The following is a 23,435-nucleotide window of genomic DNA, read 5'->3' on the forward strand; positions in this document are numbered from 1 at the left end:
CTTGTTCCTCACATTCGTCCAAATCCCTCTGACACGGCACATTAAAACCCACAACAGCTCTGAATAATACAGCAACCCACAGAATGTGTCTGATTTGGCTTTTAAAGGATAGAGTCTCAAATTCAAAGATGACCCCTTTTCTAATGAATGATTAAAGAGCAAGAGTGGATTTATGCGTGTCCAAAGTGATGCAGCAGAGCTCTAAATATTGATGGTGAGGGGAGGGCGGGGGATTCAGAGATCTCTTCAAGAAGAGGAAAATAACTCGTTCTAGAGAGGTTTAAAGCCTTCAAAGGCCAAACAAATCTATGAAATATTGAGAGCTGGGAGAAGAGCAGCATTAATTCTGGCTCTGCCACTCATAACAGCAGCAGGCATGTCAGGAGGATAACAACTGTGATTTGGAAATTGGTAGCACTAGACCCGCAAATTATCTCTAAACAAAGGAATGTTGTCTTTTTGAAAAATTTAAGTCATACAAGAGATTGGATGACAATGCAAAAACACCAAATACAGATGCATCATGTGCACAAATTGCACAAAGTGCAGAGGCAGCACATTCATCTTTTACCAGTTATCAAGTTTTATTCATTTTTTTAAGACTCTACATTAAAATGAACCCATTAAAAATCCTGTTAATAGTCTCAGTACGACTTCCTCTACCTGTTTGTGACACACACTCAACCATTCTGTTTGACTAAATACTGCCTCACTGGACTGCCTCACAAAACCACACCAGCATGTGTTTGACCTGTATTGTTGACAGTGAATAGAAAGAATCTTCCGTGTTATATTTGTAATTACTAATGTTGCGTTATCACGTTATCAGTTGTCTTCTGCTGTAAACTCCTCATGTAAGAACTCAACTGGAAGGTATGCAGCATTATCTGTGAGTACTTCCTGTTTGCACTGTAACAATGGATGCTCACACAACCACCTGGATTACTTTTCATATGAAAGACATGTGAATCTGCTGACTCTGTGGCAGGATCCAGTTAGAAGAAGAACTTTTTTGATTCCTTAGCTGAGTTCTATCAGTCTGGTGACAGATGAAAAAAACATCTGACTGCACAAATTCAAAAGTCATTTGCATCCGTTCAGGGTGCTTTCTCTATTCAGATTTGTATAAAGCATTTGTATCTGTTTACATCCTTAGTACTGGATGTAAATATTTCAAAATACTTTGGTTTGGTTTTGTCAGAATTCTCAAAACAATATGGTTAAACAATCAAAGTGCAGAGAGACAATGAAAATACATTTACATCAGTAATTGTCCAGCCCGACAAACCGGCGTCTCTGCCCTCCTTCATCAGATGTCACCATTAAATGATGGCAATGTAATCACTGCGAGACTCTCAGCCAGCAGTGTAAATAAGAGGAATGCTGGCTCCATCTGAAATTGTCATTATTGTCTGTGGCTGACTGCTGATTGTCAGGTGAGCCGCTGAATTCATTATCATCATTCCTAAAGGCTGAGCAGAATTGATTTTTATCTGTTTCTGAAACTGTTTTGTTGACCAGAGCCCAATCTACATCTCATTATTGGAATATATTTCATTTCATCAGGCTTCACCACGCTGTGATGTGGTGTCCCTGCAGCCGCCGCCATTTCACACACCGCACAACAACATATAGGCTTGATGTGTATCATTAATACAGTCAGAGCATCAAGTGTATGTGTGTATGTGTGTCAGTGTGGAATTTCTCATTCCTCATCAAGTCCTTGCCCCAGCAGGCTTAGCATATAAACAGCGTTGGTTTCTTTGCCATAATTGGGCATTACAGATAAGAAGCATATCTGGTGCTGCAGCTGGGCCTGAGAGGCTGCCATCCCATCAGCACCTACGCGCTGGGAGAAGGCCGGGAGTGACAGGCATGGCTGATGACAAGAGCCTCGGTGTGACCGTGAGCTGTGGGACAACAGCCGATCTCAAACAATGACACATCCAGCAGTGGTCAGAGTGGGTGAATTGAATAGTAGAACATTCACTCGCTAAAAGCAATATCTGTTTTCTAAGAAGCTCATTTTCAGAGAATTTCTGCTGATAAAAATCTGTTAGCGACAGTTGTCACTTCTGCTGGAAAAATTGAGGGTTGTCAGCCAGAAATAATAACCCTGTGCTTGTCTACCTGTCTGAAATCAAGGACCTACTGTTTCAATAAAGACTTTCAACGGTAAATCTGCTCTTATTACTACTGTACTGTGCATAAAGAGAAAGCCTGAAAGACGTAGCGAAGGTAACGGAGGGCGTCAGGCTTTTCCAAAGATTGGATTAACTCTTTAATCGTGTTTTCTCTGCACTAATTGAATATCAGTACATTATGTTGGATATTTGAAGCAGTAGTTCAAAATGAACATCTCAGCACTGACCCACAAAATCCTCATCAGTCAAACTCTGATGTTAAAAATATGCATTTCTGTCTCCTCCTACATAATGGCAGCTGTTCTTATTTGTGTATGCTGTTCATTCAGGCCAGTCAGACTCAAAAGGCTTCAGCAGGTAAGTACAGGCGAGGAGGTATTTGCCAGTTCTAATGCAGTACTTAAGGTCAAAACGCTGCTTCATAAGCTTGTCAACAAGATTAAAACCCTCCATCTGATTACCCAATGACGCTGGCACCCACAATGCAGCAGTGCCGCCGATAACCCTCATGTTGCTCATTTCTGCGCAGAATGGGCTGCTGATAAAGCCTGAATGTTGTTTTCTTGTTGGGAGTCCAGTGACCATCCATCAGAGGATCATAAAAGTGGAACTCTCCGACTTGTTTATGTCCTTCAGATCTAATTGGACCTTGCTTTAGCTCATGGCATGCCATTGGTAGGCAATAAACAACCGAAGGAATGGGCAATTACTGCATATCGCTGCCGGACATGGTAATAGTTATTGGCGCACCGAGTCCTCCTCCCACCATAGTTATTCCCAGCGGCCATAGAATACAATTTGTGGTCTGTGCACGATTTAGAAAAGGGGGCAGTGACCTGGGATATGAGGATATGATTAAGTATGCCATTAAAGAGCTCAAGACAAATCATGGAGGGATTGTGACAGCCAGCAAACGTTTCCAGCCTGTGCGCACTCCTGGGTGCTCATTGCCTCTGTCAAAGAAAAATTACATAACTGCAACTGATTCCTTTTTATGTCTCAAACTTCAATTGCACAGAAAGAGATTTGTGCCTGTAGTTAATGTTTGTGAATCGTAAATTCAAAGCCTCCGTCACAGCCTGACAGCGACTGTAGCATCTTCATCATAATATGTGATAATAACAGCTTCGCGAGCTTCTATTCTCTTGTGCCCATATGTTAACTGGAAGCCAAGAAACTGTGTCAGCTTTGCACTTAGTTTGTCGTTCTTCTCTCCAGCCCTCAACTGACTGTTACTCTCTGCAATTGGGGAAGACCTGCAAATTGCGTCAAAGCTACTTGGACTCGAAGGCGCTGCAGAGAGTAGTCAGTGTTGAGAATAATTCATGAAGCTGATATGATGTTCGCCAACAAACAACAACCGGCACAGTAGGCTCTGACTTTTAGGACTGTCTATGCCTAGTCTTAGAGGACATACACGCCTTACAGCCAATACTCAGGGAAAAACGTCAAATATGTTACACTTTAGGAAATACTGTTCTTCAAATTCACGTTTTAACGTCCATCCAATCAAAACTCGTATAAGACAAACACAAAATTCATACACATTTTCATCTGGGACAACCTCATTGTACAATCTCTCAAATAAACAGTAAGTAGATGAGTATTTCTTCTTCTTTCAGTCCTGCAAGACTTTCACAGACACAGTGTGTTTCTGTCCCATAGCAGTAATACCGTATGGGGTTGACAGACTCAGTTTCATTGTCTTTATATAAAGCTAAGAGACTGAAAGGATGTATTGTACTTTCTGAGATGCAATGCTCGCTGGCTGGATGCCAGATGCCAAGCATAACTCAAAGTGACAGAGTGACCCTCAAATAGCTGCTGAAGCTCAGGAATAATAACAAGATCATGCAGGGGGAAAAAAATCCACAGTCGCACTGTTTAGGGGCCATAAACCTGTGAAACGTCCTAAAACTACTGACTGACAACATTACAGTAATTGAAAAGGAGATACTGTATCTTTAACCGTGAAATATATTTTCTATTTTTGTTTTATGTGTTTTTAAATTCCCTGATTTCTGCAGCTAGCCAAAGGAGTATTAAGATATCTGTGACATCTACTGGTGACCTGCATAAAATACAACAACACAGGCAGAAATGACCTCCACCTGCACAGCCCACCATCCCTCACAGCCCTCCTTCATCCTGAGCTACAGCAGCCTGCAGTTTACACAGATGATAAAGTCACAATTTCCCAGGAGAGAACAGTGAGCTAGTAAATAGAAAGCGACTTAACTGATAGATTAGAAATCAATCAGCAACACTCTGCTAAGCAGTAACATTTCACTGTGATGTATAATGGAAGAACAATGCTGATTTCTCAGTATTTGGCTTGAGAACAAGATGTTTCAGCTTTCGTAGACGAGTGTTAGGAGTTCGGGTATTATCACTCCATTAGGATCTGTTTGCGCTGTGATGTAGTGAAGCATTTCTGTGGTGTTCTCCTACAGCACAGCTGACATTGCCTTGAAGCATGTCACCGAAGTAGTCATAACAGTATGTGAAAATGGCACTTGTGATTCCACTTAGCCTCAATAACCTGTGAACTCTGTGCAATCTGAAAAAAAAACAAAAAACAAACACAGCTAATTTAAGAAATATGTTTCTATGATTATGACAATGACCTGTGAAGGAGTCAGTGAGAACCTCTCCAACGTTCCTGTCAGCAATGGATTACTATCTTATATTGCACACGTTGATTATTACTCAAATATAATTTTAAGGATTTGAGTCATTTACAAGAAAGACACTGGTACTGGACCTTTAAAGCTACATGAGTAGACAGAAATGTAAAATATTTGCTGGTTCAAAAATGTGAGGATTTGCTGATTCGTATGCTGCTCCCCTCACTGACTTTGCTCGCTAATATAATGATTGTATATATTTATGTATAAAGAGAGAATATAATCTATATATAGTCATGGCAGCATGGTGCTTGATGAGATTTTAAACTGAATTCTGAGGATTTACATCACTGAAGTTATTACACTGATGGAAATAATGTCTTTATCTTCATGACTGTGAATCATAAACACTATGTTAGTTCATATTTCATGTGTGTGTATCCAGCTCAGTGTTTTCAAACATCTGTGTGAATAAATGCAAAAATAAATACCAGACTGTGTCTTTAACAGCAGTGGTGACTGCGTGGACTTTCCACAGGAGAATATGACCATGAGTAAGACAGAGTCATTCTGAATGTAACCTGATTTCAAAGATTGCTGCTCTGCTGAGGAGACCGCATTTCTGCCCCACAGACTAATGACCACGTGATGAAATACAAGTCTATCATTCCCTTATGGAGCCATTACATTAGACTCTCCTTCAAAACTCAGACAGCTTGTTAAATCTGATATGTTTCACCAGTGGTGAAATGATGAGCTGCTGCTGCTGAGACTCAGACCTTGTCTAAGTGGGTTTCTATGCAGAACTATCAGACATCAATACTTAAAGCATAAGTTTATGTGAAGTTTACAAGGAGTCAATTATGGGTTAAAGGTGTCACAGTCTGATAGGCTGTTAAAGTAACAGCCCAGTAAAGTCTATCAACACAAATGGTAGAAGCACATGCAGCAAGCATTGCACTGTAATACAACACCCTGCTTCATTAGACTCTTAACAAGCAGGGTTGGTAGTTTAGAGGCAGCAGACCGTTCACCAACACATCTGACACCACTTCATGTACACAGTCAAGCTGGGTTTTTTTTTTTTTTCAATAAATGAGGCTAAAAAAAAAAAAACACCTGGGTGAATCTTATGCACCATTTGGAATAATTCATAAAGCTTTATCAGTTTTGTTTTTTGGTTTTGTTGTTGTTGTTGTTGTTGTTGTTTTTTGTTTGTTTTTTTTTTGCTTTATGGTGATGATGATTTCATTTCCAGCAAGTCATACATTTTTCCAGTGTTTACATTACAAAGAGTATCGAGCCGTTTCCTACCGTTTAACTGATTGTAGACCACATCCTCCAGTCTCTCCAGCCTCTGGAGAATAGACTGCCTGTCCACCAAGTTGGAAACTTTGCCATTCCTGGCTCGAAGCCTCTGGTCAGATATACGCCCTATCTGGATGAGCTCCTCGGATCGGTCCTGGATCCTGCAGTACACCGAGAACAGGATAATCCCCACAAACACCAGAATGTTGACGGTCAGCAAAGTTTTGATTTTGCGTGCCACAGCCATGAAAGAGAATATCGTCTGGCTGACTCAGTCAAGCCCAGCAGCTGTCCATGTGTGGTGGCCTGCTTTGTCACCTTACTGTGTATTGCAGGGATGGCGGTGAGGGGGGAGACTGATTTTCAGCTCAGGGTGGGGGTCAAGACCCGAGGAGCTGCCGGATCCGTTCAGCACCACGGACAGCTCAGGAGGCTGCGCTCACTCCGTATCGGGGCATTTCATCCGTCACATGGAAGTTCAAGGTGGGAAAGGTTGCAGGCGGCCAATGCGCTCGGCTCCAGCTTTGAACCACTGCCTTTTTTTTCCCTTTTTCTTCTCTTTTTAAATTTTTTTTACGGGCTGATGCAGCTGCACACACGCTCTGCTGTCCTTTGAGCTACATATTACAGGCGAGAAATGACGCCACGGAGGGCATTCATCCTCCTGAACAGCCCACGGCAGTTGCAAAACATCTCTCCTCCGCAACGTGATAAGTCGCCAGTTCTTTAGCTCCAATATGTCTCGTCCATCTTACGGGAGATACGCTGCAATAAAACCTCGTATCCGAGCATCCTCCAGCTATCACTGCTTTGCTGTGGCATCTCTTTTCTCAAAGGCGGCTGTGGTCACTCGATCCGTCCCGCTCGGCGAATGTGAACCGGAGGAGCTTATGTCCAGAAAATATGTGCATGCTTCAAAAACAAGGCGGCGTTCTCTCTCTCTCTCTCTCTCTCTCTCTCTCTCTCTCTCTCTCTCTCTCTCTCTCTCTCTCTCTCTCTCTCTCTCTCTCTCTTTCTTTCTCTCCCTCCGTCTCTCGCTCTGTGTGTGTGTGTTCAGTCAGTCCATCGTTGTTTCCCTTATCGGCGGTGCGGAGCAGGACGAGTTGAGCGCAGATTTGCCCTCAGATGCTGCGAAACGATGCCGATGCTCGGTGTCGGTGGGAGAGATGTAGCCGGGCTCTGGCATGCTGTCTCTCCTCCCAGCCTCCCCGCTCTCTGTGGAGGGAGGAAGAGCCGCCGCTGCGTCCTGACGTTCACAGGCACAATCATGAATATTCAGGAGCTGTATTGGGCTCGCAGGATAAAATAAACAGCACGACTATGAAAGCAGCAAATACTTCCACTTGGCAGAGCAGCCTTCTCCCCGTATCAGTTAGTGGACTGTGAAAATGTGTGCAAAGACGTGTTAACAGATTTTTGTTATCTGATCCGTAAGGCGTAGGTTAACAGTTTCCATCTCACCTCTGATGCCACTGCCAGGGGAACTTAAAGCTTTAGAGCTTAATATCCACGTTGCATGGACATTATACATTTTTTTTTTTAAATTTGTGTGTTATGTAACTGCCCCTGGATACATGCATGGTCAACCTCAGGAGCAGAATCATCATTTCATGAATCACATGCTTGGCCAGAGTTTCAACTCTATCAAATCAGAGCTAACAAATATATCCTCCTCCGAATAAATAAGCCATTTTTAATCAAACCCACTGGGAAAAGAGGTAGAACTCATTTATATTTCTATTTCAACCACCTCCAGAACAGAGGATTAAAAAAAAAAACCCATCCACCTCACATTGCAGCCTACTGTGTTGACTGACTCTGTTTACTCTCTGTAAAGTGCAATGCAGAAACCCAACAGCTAAAAACAAAGATCTTTATGGACATGGATAGTATAGATCACAGCCTTGCAGTAAAGATTGTAACCATCAGCAGCCAATTCAAATCACTTCCTCTTCACAGCTCAAAATACTATTACCTCCCTCCTGCCCCTCATCTCCAATTCCGAGTGAATTATGACTCAAGTAAATCACGTACAAAGAGATTCAGTCTCACTGTGTACTTTTACTTGATTAAGCAAACCCAGACATGGCACAGGCTGCCCAAAGCACTTTGATCCCACTTCACACCCACCAGAGGATCTCAGATTTATACTCTTCAGTTTGTTTGCTTTTTTCACTATAATCAGATGGCAGCTGTAACTGTAAAAGCCAGACTGCACAGTTCCCTGTCAGAGGGCCTCTGGTATGAAAGCGTGGTCTTGTAAGTATTCTCACACCTCTTTAAATGTCTTGATGGTATACCCCTTCAAGATGAAAACAATTCTGGTTTTCTGAGAGCAGACTGAAGGGCTTTTATTTTTAATCCTCTCGGAGATCCCTTTCAGAGTTGGAGAAGAGTGGCGCACAGTGGTGCTGAGCGTGCTCCTCAAAGAGCACGCCCTCATCATTTCTATCAAGACACAAACTTGACATGCACAAGAGCACTGAGTCCATATATTGGTCCATATATTCCACAAAGTCCAATCCAAAACGTGTTTAAGTATGGTTTTATAAAGGAGTAATATATATATAATAAGTATTTTAGATTAAAACGTTCAAAAATGAACTAAGATTAGCAAAAATAGAATATATTAAGAAATAAGCTTTGACATTATGTCAAAAATATCTATGTATAATGTCGCAGGTATCTACTAAAGTTAGCATGCTAACCAGGCAGCCCCATCCTGCCCTGCCTCTTGATTACAATTTGTACCTCTTGAGGTGATAGTGAGGTACACAGTACTAACCTCGCCCTCCTTGACCTCTTGTGGTTTGTCCTCTACTCCTGCCACCACTTCATCTTCCCTGTCTCTCTGACTGGGCAGACTGGGTGTGAAATCGTTGTCGTCAGTCTAACAAAAACCAAAGAAAACAAATTACCAGTTACAAAATCAGACTGCTAGGTAAACCTGTGTGGAAAGCATTATTCACCAGTCCTTACAGGTTTGGTAACATGTCAACAACTGCCCTGTGCTGAGGTTAGATTTATTCAAGCTAGCTCACGCTAGCTCAACATGAGGGTTGAAACCTGGTTGTGATTTGCCAGTGAGTCCAGTACCAGAACATGCATGCAGTATGGTCTCATGCACACTCTGAATGACAGGTATACAGGAAGGGCTGGTAAAGAGACCGATGGGGCATAAAAACTTTATGGATTTTTTAATAGCCCACTGATGCGGCGGCCCACAGGGATTTGTCCTGGTGTGCCTGATAGCCAGTCCGACTAAGGCACAGGGAAATTTGAGGACAGAGGAAGGACCAAAGAGTCCATTTCCTTGTTTCTTATGATAGAGGTGGACCCCAACCAACTTTCTGGAATTACACTGCCTGTACTACTATTTGTTTGGAGTATGAATTCAACTCATTGCCCCTTTAAGGGTGTAAGAAGTTCCACGGCACCATTCACAGTGATCATACTGTTCCCTGTGTTATAATGATACTGCTTTTCCTATCATCACCTCTTTGTGTTTTAATGATGGTAGCCCATGTGCTTCCTCTCCAGCCCTGCAGCTCTTGTGTTCCTCAGCTCTGTATGACAAGTACACTTCCAATAATTGGCTTTGTATGCAGTTTTTAATTAGGATTCCTGCTGCACATGAGTCCCATTTTCAAAAGGTGCTGATTTGATTCAAGGTCTGCAGAAACAGACTGTGGGGAAATCACTGTTACAGCCACCTCAGCCACCATGCAGGCCTCAGCACAGCTGCTTATACAGCAGCTACAGTATCACTGCCCCCTGCACTCCTCTGTAAGACTCTCTGAAGACTCCTGTGCTGTTTTCTGCATTCAGCACCCTGTGCACCTCTGTGACTGCAGACACTGGCACTGGAGTGTTTTAACCATATTAACCTGGGTCACTGCCAGCTGCACCTGAGTCAACCCACTCAGTGTTTCTACATAAGCCACTTGAACATATCCAGTGGGAGGGTGCAGGCTGGTTAGAACTCTTTGCATCTAGTATTCATCAGATCTGTATTCACAGGAAACATGAGGTAGAAGCTTCCACAGTAATTACCCTGTAAAGTGTGGAGTACACTGCCTGCATGAATCAATCTGCTACGTGTTTATCACAAACATAAGTGTGGTGATGAAAATTAACCTGATCACATTAAAGTAATTTCTTTCCATTATAATAACATATAAAAGTCCCAACAAAATAAAGCAATTAATATTGAAGTTGTTTTTATTAAAAGAAAGAAAGACTTTTGAAAATAAATCCAAAACTCTACTTTAGCCCCCAAGGCACAAAGCACACAAACTTGCACAGGAAACTGTGGCTTGCAAGTTAAGGACAAATCTCTTAGCAGACGTAGTGAAGAAAGATCTATCTGACTAGCTTATTTGCTATATTGCCTGCAAAATTAAATTAGCTGTGAGCTTTTCCCATAGCTTTGTGCTATCACACAAGAAAGACACATTAGCCAGAAAGCTAATGTGTGTTGCAGTTTAATGTTGGGTCGTCTTTTTCTGTCATCATGTCTCAGGATCTTGAACCAAATAAGAGAAACCAAAGAGAAAATGACATTTTTTTCTAAAGCTGATAAATATTTTAGCAAAAAAGTTGTTTGTTTGCACATCCAGCAGATCTGGAGCAACATTTCATCTGGAGTCATGTTTCAGGAGACCTGAATATCAAAATGGGTTCAACATTCCCTCTTCTTGTAGTGTCCAACAAAAAAAAATCTGTAGCCCACAGTTTGTTGAACAGAGCTTTCGGTGACTGAAAACAGTTACTTAACACATCTATGAATCAGATTGCGGGCCACGAAGGACAGCAAACAGAAAGAAAGGAATTGCACAATCAGATGAAAATTCTCTGGGCGTTCATCACTATGAGCAACACCTTTCACGTTATACACATTTGATCTGTTGTGTCAATAAAAAATAATGAGTAGTGCAGCTTTAAAAAGTGATAACATGCAGTAAATACAGGTAGGTAAGAGCCTTGAGATGTCTTGGTTCCAAAGAGGATAGAAACCACTGTAAAACACAAGGTAGTAAGTGCTTTGTTGGGCATCATTTAGTTTGCTACACTCCGGTGATTTTAGTACACTGGGTATTCTCGTCATTTGAAGCTGCTCTTCACTGGCCTTTCGACATGACCGGACAGAGCGGATGTGTCCAGACAAGATGCTATTAAGCAAGGACAGCCAGAAGTCAACAGATCACACACATCTGCCGCTCAGCAGGACTAAATTTAACAGCAGAGTGAGAGATCAAAATAACTTTCTGTCAGCTTTTTTGTCTTTGGTAGTAGCGTGTTTGTTTAACATTTCACCCAGGTTTCAACACGCCACATGCCAACTCTCTGTCCTTGCCATTCTAATAGAATACAAAATGCACTCTTGGGTGTGTTGATAGAATTTAATGAGAGGAAGACCTTGTGTTTTTTTTTCCTTAAGTAGTTTGTATTCAGTTTAATCCAAACTAAGAGAATTAGTGAGCAATGAGCTCAAATTAAAAGATGTGTCATTTAAAAACCAAATCATTGAAGCACATCTAACCTTTGGATACTGCGACTTTCATCAAAAATACAAAAGCTTGTTTTTTTTTTCCTAAGAGGAAAAAATGGTGTCCTCCATTTGTATTCACTTGTGCTTAATATGCATAACTTTTTGCATAAGCACAAACTATCTAATTTGCCACAAGCTACATCAAGGTCACTGTGACCACTGTGAAAACAGGGAGGGGGGGCAGCAGGCAAATCTGATGCACCAGGAACAGTTGTACTGATGTAGCTGAGTAAATATTTTGTTTGTCTCTGATTAACTGACACACAGACTTGCTGTGTCGCTTTCAGAATAAAGCGCCCACTCAAAGACACTCGTTGGTCACTAATGTAGTGCTGTCTGCACGCCTGCCAGAGCTAAGTTCATACATTATCACTTTGACCCTGAGGCTAACAGCTAAGCCCCAGTTCTGTCTGCCTTAACTTAGCTCATTCACATTCTACCTCCAGCCACTTATCCCCACTGAGCTGCTGCAGGAGCTGTTGATTTGCCTAATGCCTTAACTAAATTAGAATAATAACCCTGCAGACTGGAATATGCTGTGTTCAGCTTCGGGCAAGTTTTTACATGTTTTTGGGTTTTTGTACAACATAGATGAGGCAACAGCTGAATGTTTATCAGAGCTGGGGCCTCATTAAGACTCAATGTGCTCCTTGACCTTGGCAGACAACTGTGGCTGTACCCGTATTGCATCACTCAGTGGCATCCCAATCACAAACACAAAATGCTTTTTTCTCAAGTGGGGACAAGGCGAATCTTGACCCTGTTAATGAGACAAAAGCAGCAGCGGATGTCGCCTCTGTACACATTGTTGTCAAACAAAACTGTGACAGGAATTATCTGTGCAAGAACTACCGAAACATTCAGCTGGAGACTGAGCACATCAAATATCAAAATGTCAAAATGAATGAGTGGATTTATCAATATAAACATACGCCTGTCTTCTCAATGTGTTTGTATTAATGGAGCAGGAACTCTCCAGACGCCCCAAATGTTTCTTGATTTATGGCAGAAGCAATTACATCTTGCCAGTGTACCGATGCTTGATGGGCGAATCGGTGCAGGTAATTAGAAAGAATAATGAAACAGGGAGCCGAGGGAATGAATCCCTGCATCAAAAAATCTAATCAAAGATAAATGGACTATCCATATTACCTAGTCATTATGCCGGAAAGATTATTGTTTTAAATCCCTGTGTGCACCAGCTATGGACTCTTTCTCAAACAAAAGCCATTACTCTGCTGACACCTCCAACTTGTTTGCAGACTGATTGATATTCTGTGGCTTGTGAGCGTTCCTCCAGTTTATGTTTTCAATTTCTGGGTGAGACAATGGATGAGGGTATTTCATACTGAGAAAAACAGCTATTGATGGATTTACAAAAGAATACAGAAATGTTATTAAAAATGCAGCCCAAAGCATACATTTGAGCTCAGACAGAGGCACACACACACACACACACAGTACACAAACACATGAAGCTCTGTGTGCTGGTTAATTCAATTGATGTATTAAAGTGCACTGATGGAACTTTTGTGAGGATTTCTATACTGTCAACACTAAACCCTTTAAACCAGATTCAGCTGTAATTACAAACAAATCCTCTGCTCAGTTCTTTAACTGGTTTAGTTACTGCTACAGAGACAAAAATAAACCTCAATCTCCCTGGAATTTTGAGACGTTTAAAATCCTGTATACAATTTAAAATTATCGCTTCTTACTAAGAAACTAATTCTGCTAAGAACAAAGAAGGTATGAAGACAGAAGTAATATACCAGATACTGTATATGATATAGTAATATAACTATTTTGATGCACAAGATACCCAAAAAAATGAAAAAGGAAAGAAAAATGTTTCCACTCACTAAGTATGAAGCTAATGGCTAGACACAGCTAGCTTAGCTTAGCACAAACACTGGAAAGTTGGAAACAGCCTGGCACTGCTTGTCTCCAGCATTTCACTTGTTTTTGTCCAATAACAGATTAATGTTCATACCACATTACTCTGCATGAAAATTAATGCCACAGAATGAGGCATTTGTTCAGCATCAGCCTAAAAGATAATACTGTGAAGAGTCATTTTCACAGTTTCTCCAAACTGTGGCATGGTCTGATATGTTTTGAAGTGATACCAGGAGGATATTAGAGTCCCATTTCACAAAATGACTCACATAATAGCTATAGTTGACAACAAACACTGCTTCAGCTTTCATTTTGATGTTTTATTTACACAACAAAGTGTCTGATGGGATGAGTTCAGGGTATGAGGGCCTGTCTTGCTCACTAGGAGGTGGCTCGGAGATGCTGATTTAGTCCAGTTTCTTGTCTATTTGAGGCAAAAAAGAACCAGCAGCCAACATCTCCAACGCCGACGCTCTAATCACAGACTCACAGCAGCAATCACAGACCTTAGTCGCTAATCAGTCAACACAAACACGCAAACACAAACAAGTCTACATGCATGTACATACAAACCAATGTCTGCGTAAATACTCGAGCATATACGCGTGCATGAAATGAATATGTATGTCAGCTCACCCTGTCTTCAGATAGTTTTTTTCAGTTGTCTAATTGCCATTTCATATGCTAACAAGAATATGTTCCAAAGGAAAAGCTGAATATTTGTGAGTATTTTGCATGAAAGTGCTCAGATTTAAAGATGCTAAATATCATTTTAGCTTTGATCTGAAATACTGTCTGTATCAGTTTTTAAAAACCAGTTATTTCACCATAATGAAACTTTGTACAAACAGTATGCCTGCATGAAGTAAAGAGACTCCTCAAAACCTACAGTACAAGAACACTGATGCCTACACTCCCCTCACACACACACTAATCTCTGCTGCCAGTGTTTCCTCCAAAAGAACAAAGTCGTCGTTGGCAGTGGGGATCAAAGCGCGCAGATGGCCAGACTGGAATTTACTTTCGGAGCAGAACAACACGCTGGCCATTGTTAAGCTAACGTTTCCGCCTGAAAACCAGCCCCAGATCCAAGCTCTCCCAATCTGCTTTTGGACAAAGATACCATGCTTTACATCCCATCACTGCCAGAGAGAATGTGACGCCGCGTTTGTCAGACTGGGGTTGACATGTAAGCATTCTGCCATTTGCCAGAAAAAAGAAAGAGAAAAGTGGAGGGCCAGCAGCAGACAACATCAAAGCAGCACGTCTGGTCCCTCCTGTTCAGACCCCCTTTTGCTCGATTGTAATTAAAGATAGAGGCGCAAGCAAGCAGTATGTCTCCCAGAGAAAATAATTATGTGGCTCTGCCAGTGAAGAGGGCATGTGGGTGGGTGTAGAGAGGAGGCAAGGGGGGGGGGGGGGTGAATGAATGTAAGGCTGTGCGGTGGCTGAGGTGTGTGTGGAAGGAGGGGAAGCCAAGCCACAGGGGACTGCAGTGGCTGAGGTCGAAGTGGGTGCAGAAGACTACAGGTCATTGCTCCTCTTTGCACTGTCCTCCATTCAAAATCCCTCAACACACATACACACACAGACACACACAACTCCCTGATGGCTGATTAAAGGGCAGAAAGAGAGAAAAAGATAGAGAGAAAGAGGGGTTGGGGGGTTGAATGTGTGTGTAGGGGCGTCTTTTAAACAACTCTCCTCCCAGAGGCCAGTCAGAGTGTAATGTTTGAGGGAGAGTTAGGATGAAATTATAGTCCACCAGCTGAAGCTGTCTTTACTATCAGACACTGCAGCTGTGTATCCAAATTCCATTTGTCTTACTGGTATTGCACCATGAGCAACCTCAATACTGTAGAATCACAACACTCACTAAAGCTCATTTTACGTGTTGGTGGCTTTGATTTGTCATTGATGTTTTTGCAGCATAACAAGATAGTGGTCCATGACAGTACCCCTAATGAGAACAGAGCCAGATAGTGATCCATGATGGTAACCAGTGAGCCAGTAGAGCAGGATGGTAATCCATCAAGCAGACATCATCCAGCCAGGATAATTGAAGATTAGAGGTTGTTCATGTTGCATACTAGAAAGAGAAATAAGAGATTGTAAACACAAACAAAAACCAGTAAAGCCGGGTCTTATCTACTGATTAGTTGTGCTTCTATTTGTGATTTGCAAAGACATTAAGGGATTGGATACTGGTAGGTGCAAAAGTGGTTCTGGGATATTAGATGTAATTTTTGTAAGTACATAGGTCAGATTGTTATACTTTCAGAAAGGTTTAGTGTGCACCTGTTATCGATGTATTATCTGCATATATGCATCACACTTAAAGACATTGTTTGAGAGAAACAATGTCATTTTAACAGGAGTTGGTACATAGGATACAAACATACAAACATATAACAGTTAGCAAGCCTTGAACTTTTTCTTTCTTCATTAAATCTCTTCAGCTTTTATTTCTTCACAGTATAGAGAAACTAGAAAGAAACTCAACATGCTATTGTGACAGTCTAGAGCTGTGTCCTTGTTGGCTACTGTATTAAGGGTGAGCTCACTATAGTAGTTCACCAACTAGCCCTGACAGTAGTCCCTACATCACTAAGACTCTACAACCACACATTCTGCAGATGCAGGGATAAATTTCACTTCAGGCCACAGTGTGACCAGAAGTGAAAGACAAAAAACACAGTGCTTCTGGGCTTTGGGGCTCGACTATTTCTTGCCCAGAAGCAGAGGCGTCTCCACTAGTTTCATCGCAACCTAACAGAAGAGACAAGGCACCTTCAGGAAGGTGCTCGTACGCATATTTGTTACTTTTGGACAGAGCCAGTTTCCAATCTTTATGCTAAGCTAAGCTAAGATAAGCGGATGCTGGTTGTAGTCATATATTTACTGGACAGGTAAGAGATGATTTTGTTATTTAACACTCATCAACAAAGCAAAACAGCTAATTTCCTGAAGCATCAAACTATTGCTTTAAAAGCCTCCGTGGGTATACAACAATAAGGATAAAATGGTCACTGAGGGCAATAAAACAGGAACAAAAGTGTTCCACATTTGCAGGTGTTTTAATAATCTGACAGAATCAATAGCAGAATCATCACACGAACATTAAGATTAAAATAAAAATTGTCTTTAGTCACAGAGAGCCCCATTTAAATGATTGTCATTGTCTGTTAAAGCATTTTTAAGTGGAAAGTCTTCCTTGGTTCTACCAAATACAAAAGAGGAGGGTTTTTTCTTTTCTTTTTTTTTTTTTTTTAAATACACGGTACCCAAAAAAGGGTTATTAAAAGAAGGCTTAAATAAAAGGAAAAGATAAAGGAGGATAATGGATCTTCAGAACATACAAAAATCACAAATTATCTTCTCGGGCATGGAATCATTTAATATGCCGTCCATTGTTATGGAGAATTCTCATGAAATGAAAGCACTACTGGGCCTTCAGATACTCTCTTATTACTTTGAAACCCAAATGGAAATTGAAGCTCCTCTGTTGTTGCTTTTTTTTTTCCGGCTGGCGTAACAAACCATGTTTGAACTACAGATTGCTTGCTCACTCCATTTTTCAGCAGTGGCATCTATTTTATGCGGAAAGGTAAGAAAGTCAATTGAAAGTTAATTCCAATGTGCTTGATTAATGGCCACTGGAGTATGCACTCTAATCTGTGCGCTGCTTAGCTGTACCATTTCAAGCCACACACAGGTAATTATTCCCTGCATTCTCCTGGAGTAAATGTTTTTGTTGCATCTTCACCTCCACTTGCAACAGTTGTCCTGTTTTCAGGCACCCAAAGGATGTAGGTGAAGGTAAAACCTGGTGGTCGAGTGTATTTCCACTCAATCATAATTAGAAAATTGGAGCTTGGAGCTTAGTACTGACAGGTTAAAATTCTTTTTAGCTGTCAACATATGGTGCAGGTCTTGGTGGAGTCCTGCTCAATCTGCAGATTGAAGCAACGTGTGATAAATTAAGGACAATATCAGTCCAATTCAATTAATCTGAAGGCTTTAGCACTGGGTGGGTTTGTATCCCACCCTATCTATTAGGCAGTAGACATGGGACATTGGAGGAAGGCTGCCAATGTAACCAAAAGTTAATAAAACACAACAGATACTTTTATTCCCTCTTATGATTAATTTGGAATGAATCACATAATCAAAGCAAACACAAGAAAACATATTAAAAACATAAAAACAGGACAGCTGGGAGGAAAGGTAATATTCAAGTTATGAACATGTGTCTCACGTAAAGTCTTGTCTTTGGGGTCTGATAAAGTCAGTCCAGCTTGACCATATATTGGTAAATCTATCTCAGTGAGGGAATATGTCAGTTTCTCCATTGTATATATCTGATGAACTGTGTCTATCCAGTCCTCACTCAAAGGAGCCTGGGGCTTCAGCCACTTATGAGTTATGGCTTTTTTACATGCAGCCAGCAGAACTGTCATAAGGGCTCTATCCTTGAAGATTATCTCTTGTGGGATATTGCACAGGGACAGAGCATCAAGTCTAAAAGGGGTAGTGGTTCTGAATATCTCTTTTAAAGACTGATGGATATTCATCCAGGAAACAGTCAGGACCAAAAATATGTTATAGTGTTGGCTTGGCGTTGCCTCCAACAATCTGAATTAATAGTTCTGTATCACTTCTGCTAAGGCATAATGAAGAATCAAACCAAACTCTTTCAACAAAAATCCCTCCAAATAACGGAACTTGTAGTTTTCCACTGTATTTGGCAGACCATATGCCACTCCTCCCCTGTAAGCAACCTAATACTTTCCATGTCCCATTTCTCTGTAATATACAGCACCTCCCCTGATTTTCTATTCAAAATGTGGTCATATATCCTGGAAATAATTTTAGTAATTATATTCAGTTATTGGCAGATCTAAAAATGTTCATTATTCCATCCTTTAGGTTCGGTTCACCAAATTCATGTCTTCTAAAATAGTGCTGCATTTGGAGGAACACCAGGGGATCTGCCTGTCTTCAGTCTTCTAATAGCCACATTCATTTCTTCCAAGTGTCACCTCAGCTCTGAGAATATTATTTCAGGTTCCTGTAAGTGCTGGTAGATGGAGTGAGTGTAAAAGTGTCTTTCTGTGAGTCACCGTCTAACTGATGAGTTGAGAATTTAGTTTTTGATAGAATGACCCCAGACACTGTTGAATCTTCTCCTGTTTAGGTTCATTCTCCTTCGTCTCAGTTTTTTTTTAAATTATCATTATTATTACATGAAAAACGCTGTCTGCTTGTTTTTTCTTTCTAAGTTTTTAACTTATTAACCAATAATGTAGATGCTTTGCCACCAACTTTACGATATTTGTATTGGAAAAAAACAAGTTTCAAGTGTCTTTATCCTCCCTTTGTACCTGCTTTTTTTTAAAACTGTAGATTATTTAATCTTTCCTGTCTTCATTTTTTAACAGCTGCACATGTGATAATATTCCTACTCATGACTTCCTTGAGTGTGTCACATAGCATTGCTAGCTCCACCTCCACCGTATCATTTAACTCCAAATAAGCCTGAATTTCCTCCTATAGTGTTTTTTTGATTTGTGGGCTATTAAGTGTACTTTAATTCAGATTCCATAATGGAAGTGTGGGTGCAGCAGATTAAGAGTATGTGTGGCTGTGAAATCGTGCAGCAATACCAAGTTAAGTTGTAAACTTGTTGTTAATTGTTTGCGCTAACCAAACGTACAGACAGATTGTCTGGACTATAGTTTTTAGAAATCTGCACTCTTGAAGGCGTTTGAAAAAAATATCTTTTTGAGTGACCCAAAACGCTGTTTGCGTGTGGACAAAACTCAGAGGAAAATGTTTGTTTTGCAAAGTCCATATTAGTGTGGACAAGGCCAAAAGGAAATATTTTTCTGCCTTGCATATTCTTCATTTTTCCCTTTTCAGTCCTGTACTCTCAGTCACACGAACCGAATCCTTTGACCATTTATCCCTTTTAACAAAGAACTGTGATGGACAAAGGAACAATAAACAAAGAATATTTCAGTATCAATTCTCAAGGCTTCTGAGAAATGACATCAACAGAGTCAGTTAAGTGGAGCTCTGAGGAAAAGCCTCAAGGGCGCTCCACCTCAACCTTGTTCCTCCACAAGATTTTTTGATCTACTCTTATCCCACGTATGAGTTGGCAACAATACACATTTCTGTTTAAAAAAATGAACTTAAATGACCACAGCTAATCAGATGGAGTCACCGGAGATAATTTAGGGGTGCCACATGCCAGATTCACTTACCCCCTCTCAGTCAACAGCTATGGTGTCCTTCTGTAGGGCCTTCACATCTTGGATGAGACTGCGAGTCACCATCCATCCTCTACGTGGGGCCGCTCGTGCTGACTATCTGCCAGCCTACTCCATTTAGTTCTTTATCCAGCCTTTTGACTTCAGAGATGGAGGTTTTAATTTCCAGTGGCAGTGAGCTCTCTGCTGTTTCCCATATGGAGTTGTATGTTTTGACAGAAGATGGACCTTCGGTTGAGCTGGATACGTTATTTGGAACCAGATATTCCTCTGCCTCAGTTGTTTCTTGATCTCAGCATGAACATATCTATTGTTCATGTATCTCTACATATCTATTCTTTTGTTGAGCCGGTGTGTGGTTGCGATCCACGTAGATCCTTTTCTCCTCGTGCTGCAGATCTGTTATGCCCCAGGCTTTGGCCAGCACCTGTTGCTTATGGTGGTGGTTGACAAATCTCACGAGTGACTTCGGGTTAGCATTCTCATCAGCCGGTCTGTGCTGGAGGAACCTGTGGGCTTGCTCCAGCTTAAGGGGGAAATCCTACTGTTTATCCAATAGCTCCCTCAAAAATGTCTCAGTCCACTGCACAATGTGATCCTCCACAGTAGAGCAGCAGTGATGTACCGTGCACCAGGCAAACCACAGAGGCAGCGTATGTCATTAAGGATCATCATATGCTTGTGGAAAAAGGTATGCCAGTGGAACTCTTACAAGTAACACAAAGCTGCAACATACCACAATCATCAAGCACATATGAAGTACATGGTGGTGGGAAGTGGTATAAGGGGACAAGACCTGAGGGTTTTGGTTTGTCTCATCTAACAGATGGGAAACAGCGGCTTCTAACATACAGATGAATTGAAAAAGCCAGGTTATGGTGTCTTCATATAACAAGAACTGTATGTTGTTGGAATGTGGAAGAAAGAAAATAATAAAGAAATGAATTTATAGACATATACTGCAAGACACATGCTGCAACTGAAGCTGAAACTGACAAAGCAAATCTGTGGATTTACAGCTGTGCTTAGCGTGCAAATGTGAATCTTATGTTGTCCAGGATGGAGTTCAGTTCAGTTTACATCCTTGAGGGTGTCCTGGCTCAGCTCTCCGACGGAGCCATGTCTTTTTCACCAGTTTCCTAATCCTGTCTGCATCGCTGCCCTTGATGTTTCCACCCCAGCACTCGAATGCAAAGAACAGAGTGCTGGCCAACACTGATTGGTAGAGTATGCTGAGCTGTGTCTTCACAAGCCTCCTGAAGAAGAGCTGATGTGGAGGAGAGCACCAGCTTGTTGGTCACAGGAGGGAGTGACCTGAATTCTATTTAATTCAATCCACAATTTCTCCAAATTTGGTTTGCAAATGTTATTTAAAACCATAATAAAACACATTAACTGATCTTTTACTTAAATCCATACTAAGTGACCTAATTGAAGTAGAGATAAATGAGTCCCTGATTTATTCCCTTTGAAGTTCGAACTGCCCCCTGGGGGGAGGATCAGGTCAGACTTTGGCTTTATTCACCAAACATTTCACAAAAAAAAAAAAATAAATAAATAAATCCCTGCCTGTGTGTGGTTCACACCACCAACCCTCCTGGCTCTTTCCATTAGGTTCACAGCCTTCAGAACCAGGTTTTAACAGAGAATGTGAGTATAAATGATTCAACAAACCAGATTAAATAAGGTTATCATTTCGCTATGGATATTCTGGGAAATCATTCAGCTACAATCATATAGTGCTATCAGCATAGTTACAAGATATTTATAGCTTCCCACTAACGCAATTTCCTTCAGTTGTTACCCTCTAAATGCTGTTGCACTGTGTGTTGATAACACTCTGTACAGAACAGGACACAAAAACATCAAAACCACATTTGTAATAAGCTTACTCTTCCATAATAAGGATCACTGTGATGCATACTTGAAACCTGACATCAAGTGGATTCACTGACAGTGTGGCCTATACTTTATGCAAATACAGCCTATTTCCAGTTTTTATTATATCATGCACTTGCTGAAAAGCTGTGGAAAACCTCAAATGACCTCCTAGCATGACGGACAGGTCACTGCAAAGGTGCTGCTACCTCTCTGTGGAAGAGTGCAGGAAGTTTAAAGGGTAATTGTTTTCTGCTACGCTGTGAGCAAACAGAATACTTTAAAAGCAGCAGCGGTAAATAATGTAGGCTTTCAAACACAAAAGAAATGCCTTTAATCTGCGATTTTTTTTCCCTTTTAGCAAATGAAGCATTTATCTCAGCATGAATAGTTTAGTTTGAATTAGATTACCTTAAAATGTTTCCCTAGAATGAAAGCTTGATTACTTTTGCTGCGTAGCACTCCGGATAAGAGTTTCATGTATCATAGGGACATAACCACCATTTGAAAATAATTAGATCTACTCTCAGAATGATTGCTCAAATGAAAAATGAACATTATGGATAAGCAGTGATGGAGCTGGAGAGGCATCATTATGATGCAAATCCAGAATAAGGCAACACAAAATGACCACAAAGACATGCAAAATGATGGCACCTAAGAGGCTGAAAAAAAACTGCAGTAACAGGTGTGTCAGTGATAATTAAGTATCATACTGTAGTGCAAATTTAAACTGTCAAGAATCACCAGGATTTGTGCTTTTGCCACTTCTTGCTCAGACCAGGTCAAATGTGTTTTACAGAACAATGTGCCATGTAGTTATCTTTAATTTATTTTCATTTAGGCATTTAAAATCTTCCATATTTTTTGGCCCTGCTAAGAGATGCAGCATGAATAATTTGACTTTCATATAAACAGAAAAAAAAATATTTGAGGCCAACTACATTTTTCATGCTAACTATACACAGCTAAATGTGAGTATGTGAATTGACAGGGATTGTCTAAAAATATCAAGCACGATGGGTTGTTCTAGCAAAACTGTGCCTGTGGTACGCAGCCAGCTGGCTCATCTCCTAATTTCATTAAACCATTTCTTTCATTGGACGGTGGATCTCCTCAAACCTTAAAAAAAAAAAAAGGTAACCAAATGTGTTATATCCTCCCAAGTTAATTTAAGGTGCTGTATACTGTATTTGCTTGGGGTGATGCTGCACCTCCCACACAAAGACATCAGTTTCTTTTTTGGAGAAGCTTTTGTGGCAGATCTGCTCTGCACTGTCTTCCCTATAAGGAAATTGTCAGAATTCTGTGGCGCAGGAAAATTTTGATAGGTATTGTATTTTCTGCTAATCCTGTGCACCCACACTGTGCACTGCTGACTGAGTTTTCCACCATGCATCAAAAGTGAGCATTCTAAATCTTGGTATTAACTGCATGGTATTTAAATGGAATGGGATTGTGACATTAGAAATTGCCACAAGACCCCAAATGAGCAGTTTCTTCTGTATCCGTAATAATTTAACATTTTTTTTTGCATATAAAACACGAAGAAGTATAATCCTAATGTTTAAAATGTATCTTTTCATGAATGTACTTAGCACTGCAAACTGCTTGAACACACTGGGGACAAAAATAGTAGTGGATGAAGAGCTAAAACGAATTACCCTGAAGCACTACTGTGTTGCAAAATCAGAACAGGCAATGGTGAACTGACTATTGCTGAACCAACTGCTCTTAAATCCTATGTAAATGC

The 23,435-nt window shown here is 40.9% G+C and overlaps 1 protein-coding gene across 1 annotated transcript in view; it reads right to left on the reverse strand.

Moving 5' to 3' along the window:
- Positions 1-6,326, reverse strand: part of galnt9 (polypeptide N-acetylgalactosaminyltransferase 9) — an 81,195-nt gene extending 74,869 nt beyond the window's left edge. The window contains exon 1 of the mRNA XM_041042496.1: positions 6,086-6,326. Coding sequence (XP_040898430.1) covers positions 6,086-6,326 — 241 coding nt within the window. The remainder of the gene's footprint in view (positions 1-6,085) is intronic.
- Positions 6,327-23,435: the final 17,109 nt, after the last annotated feature.

The sequence above is a fragment of the Toxotes jaculatrix genome, chromosome 7 (genome assembly GCF_017976425.1).
Source record: "Toxotes jaculatrix isolate fToxJac2 chromosome 7, fToxJac2.pri, whole genome shotgun sequence".
NCBI classification, from domain to species: Eukaryota; Metazoa; Chordata; class Actinopteri; family Toxotidae; genus Toxotes; species Toxotes jaculatrix.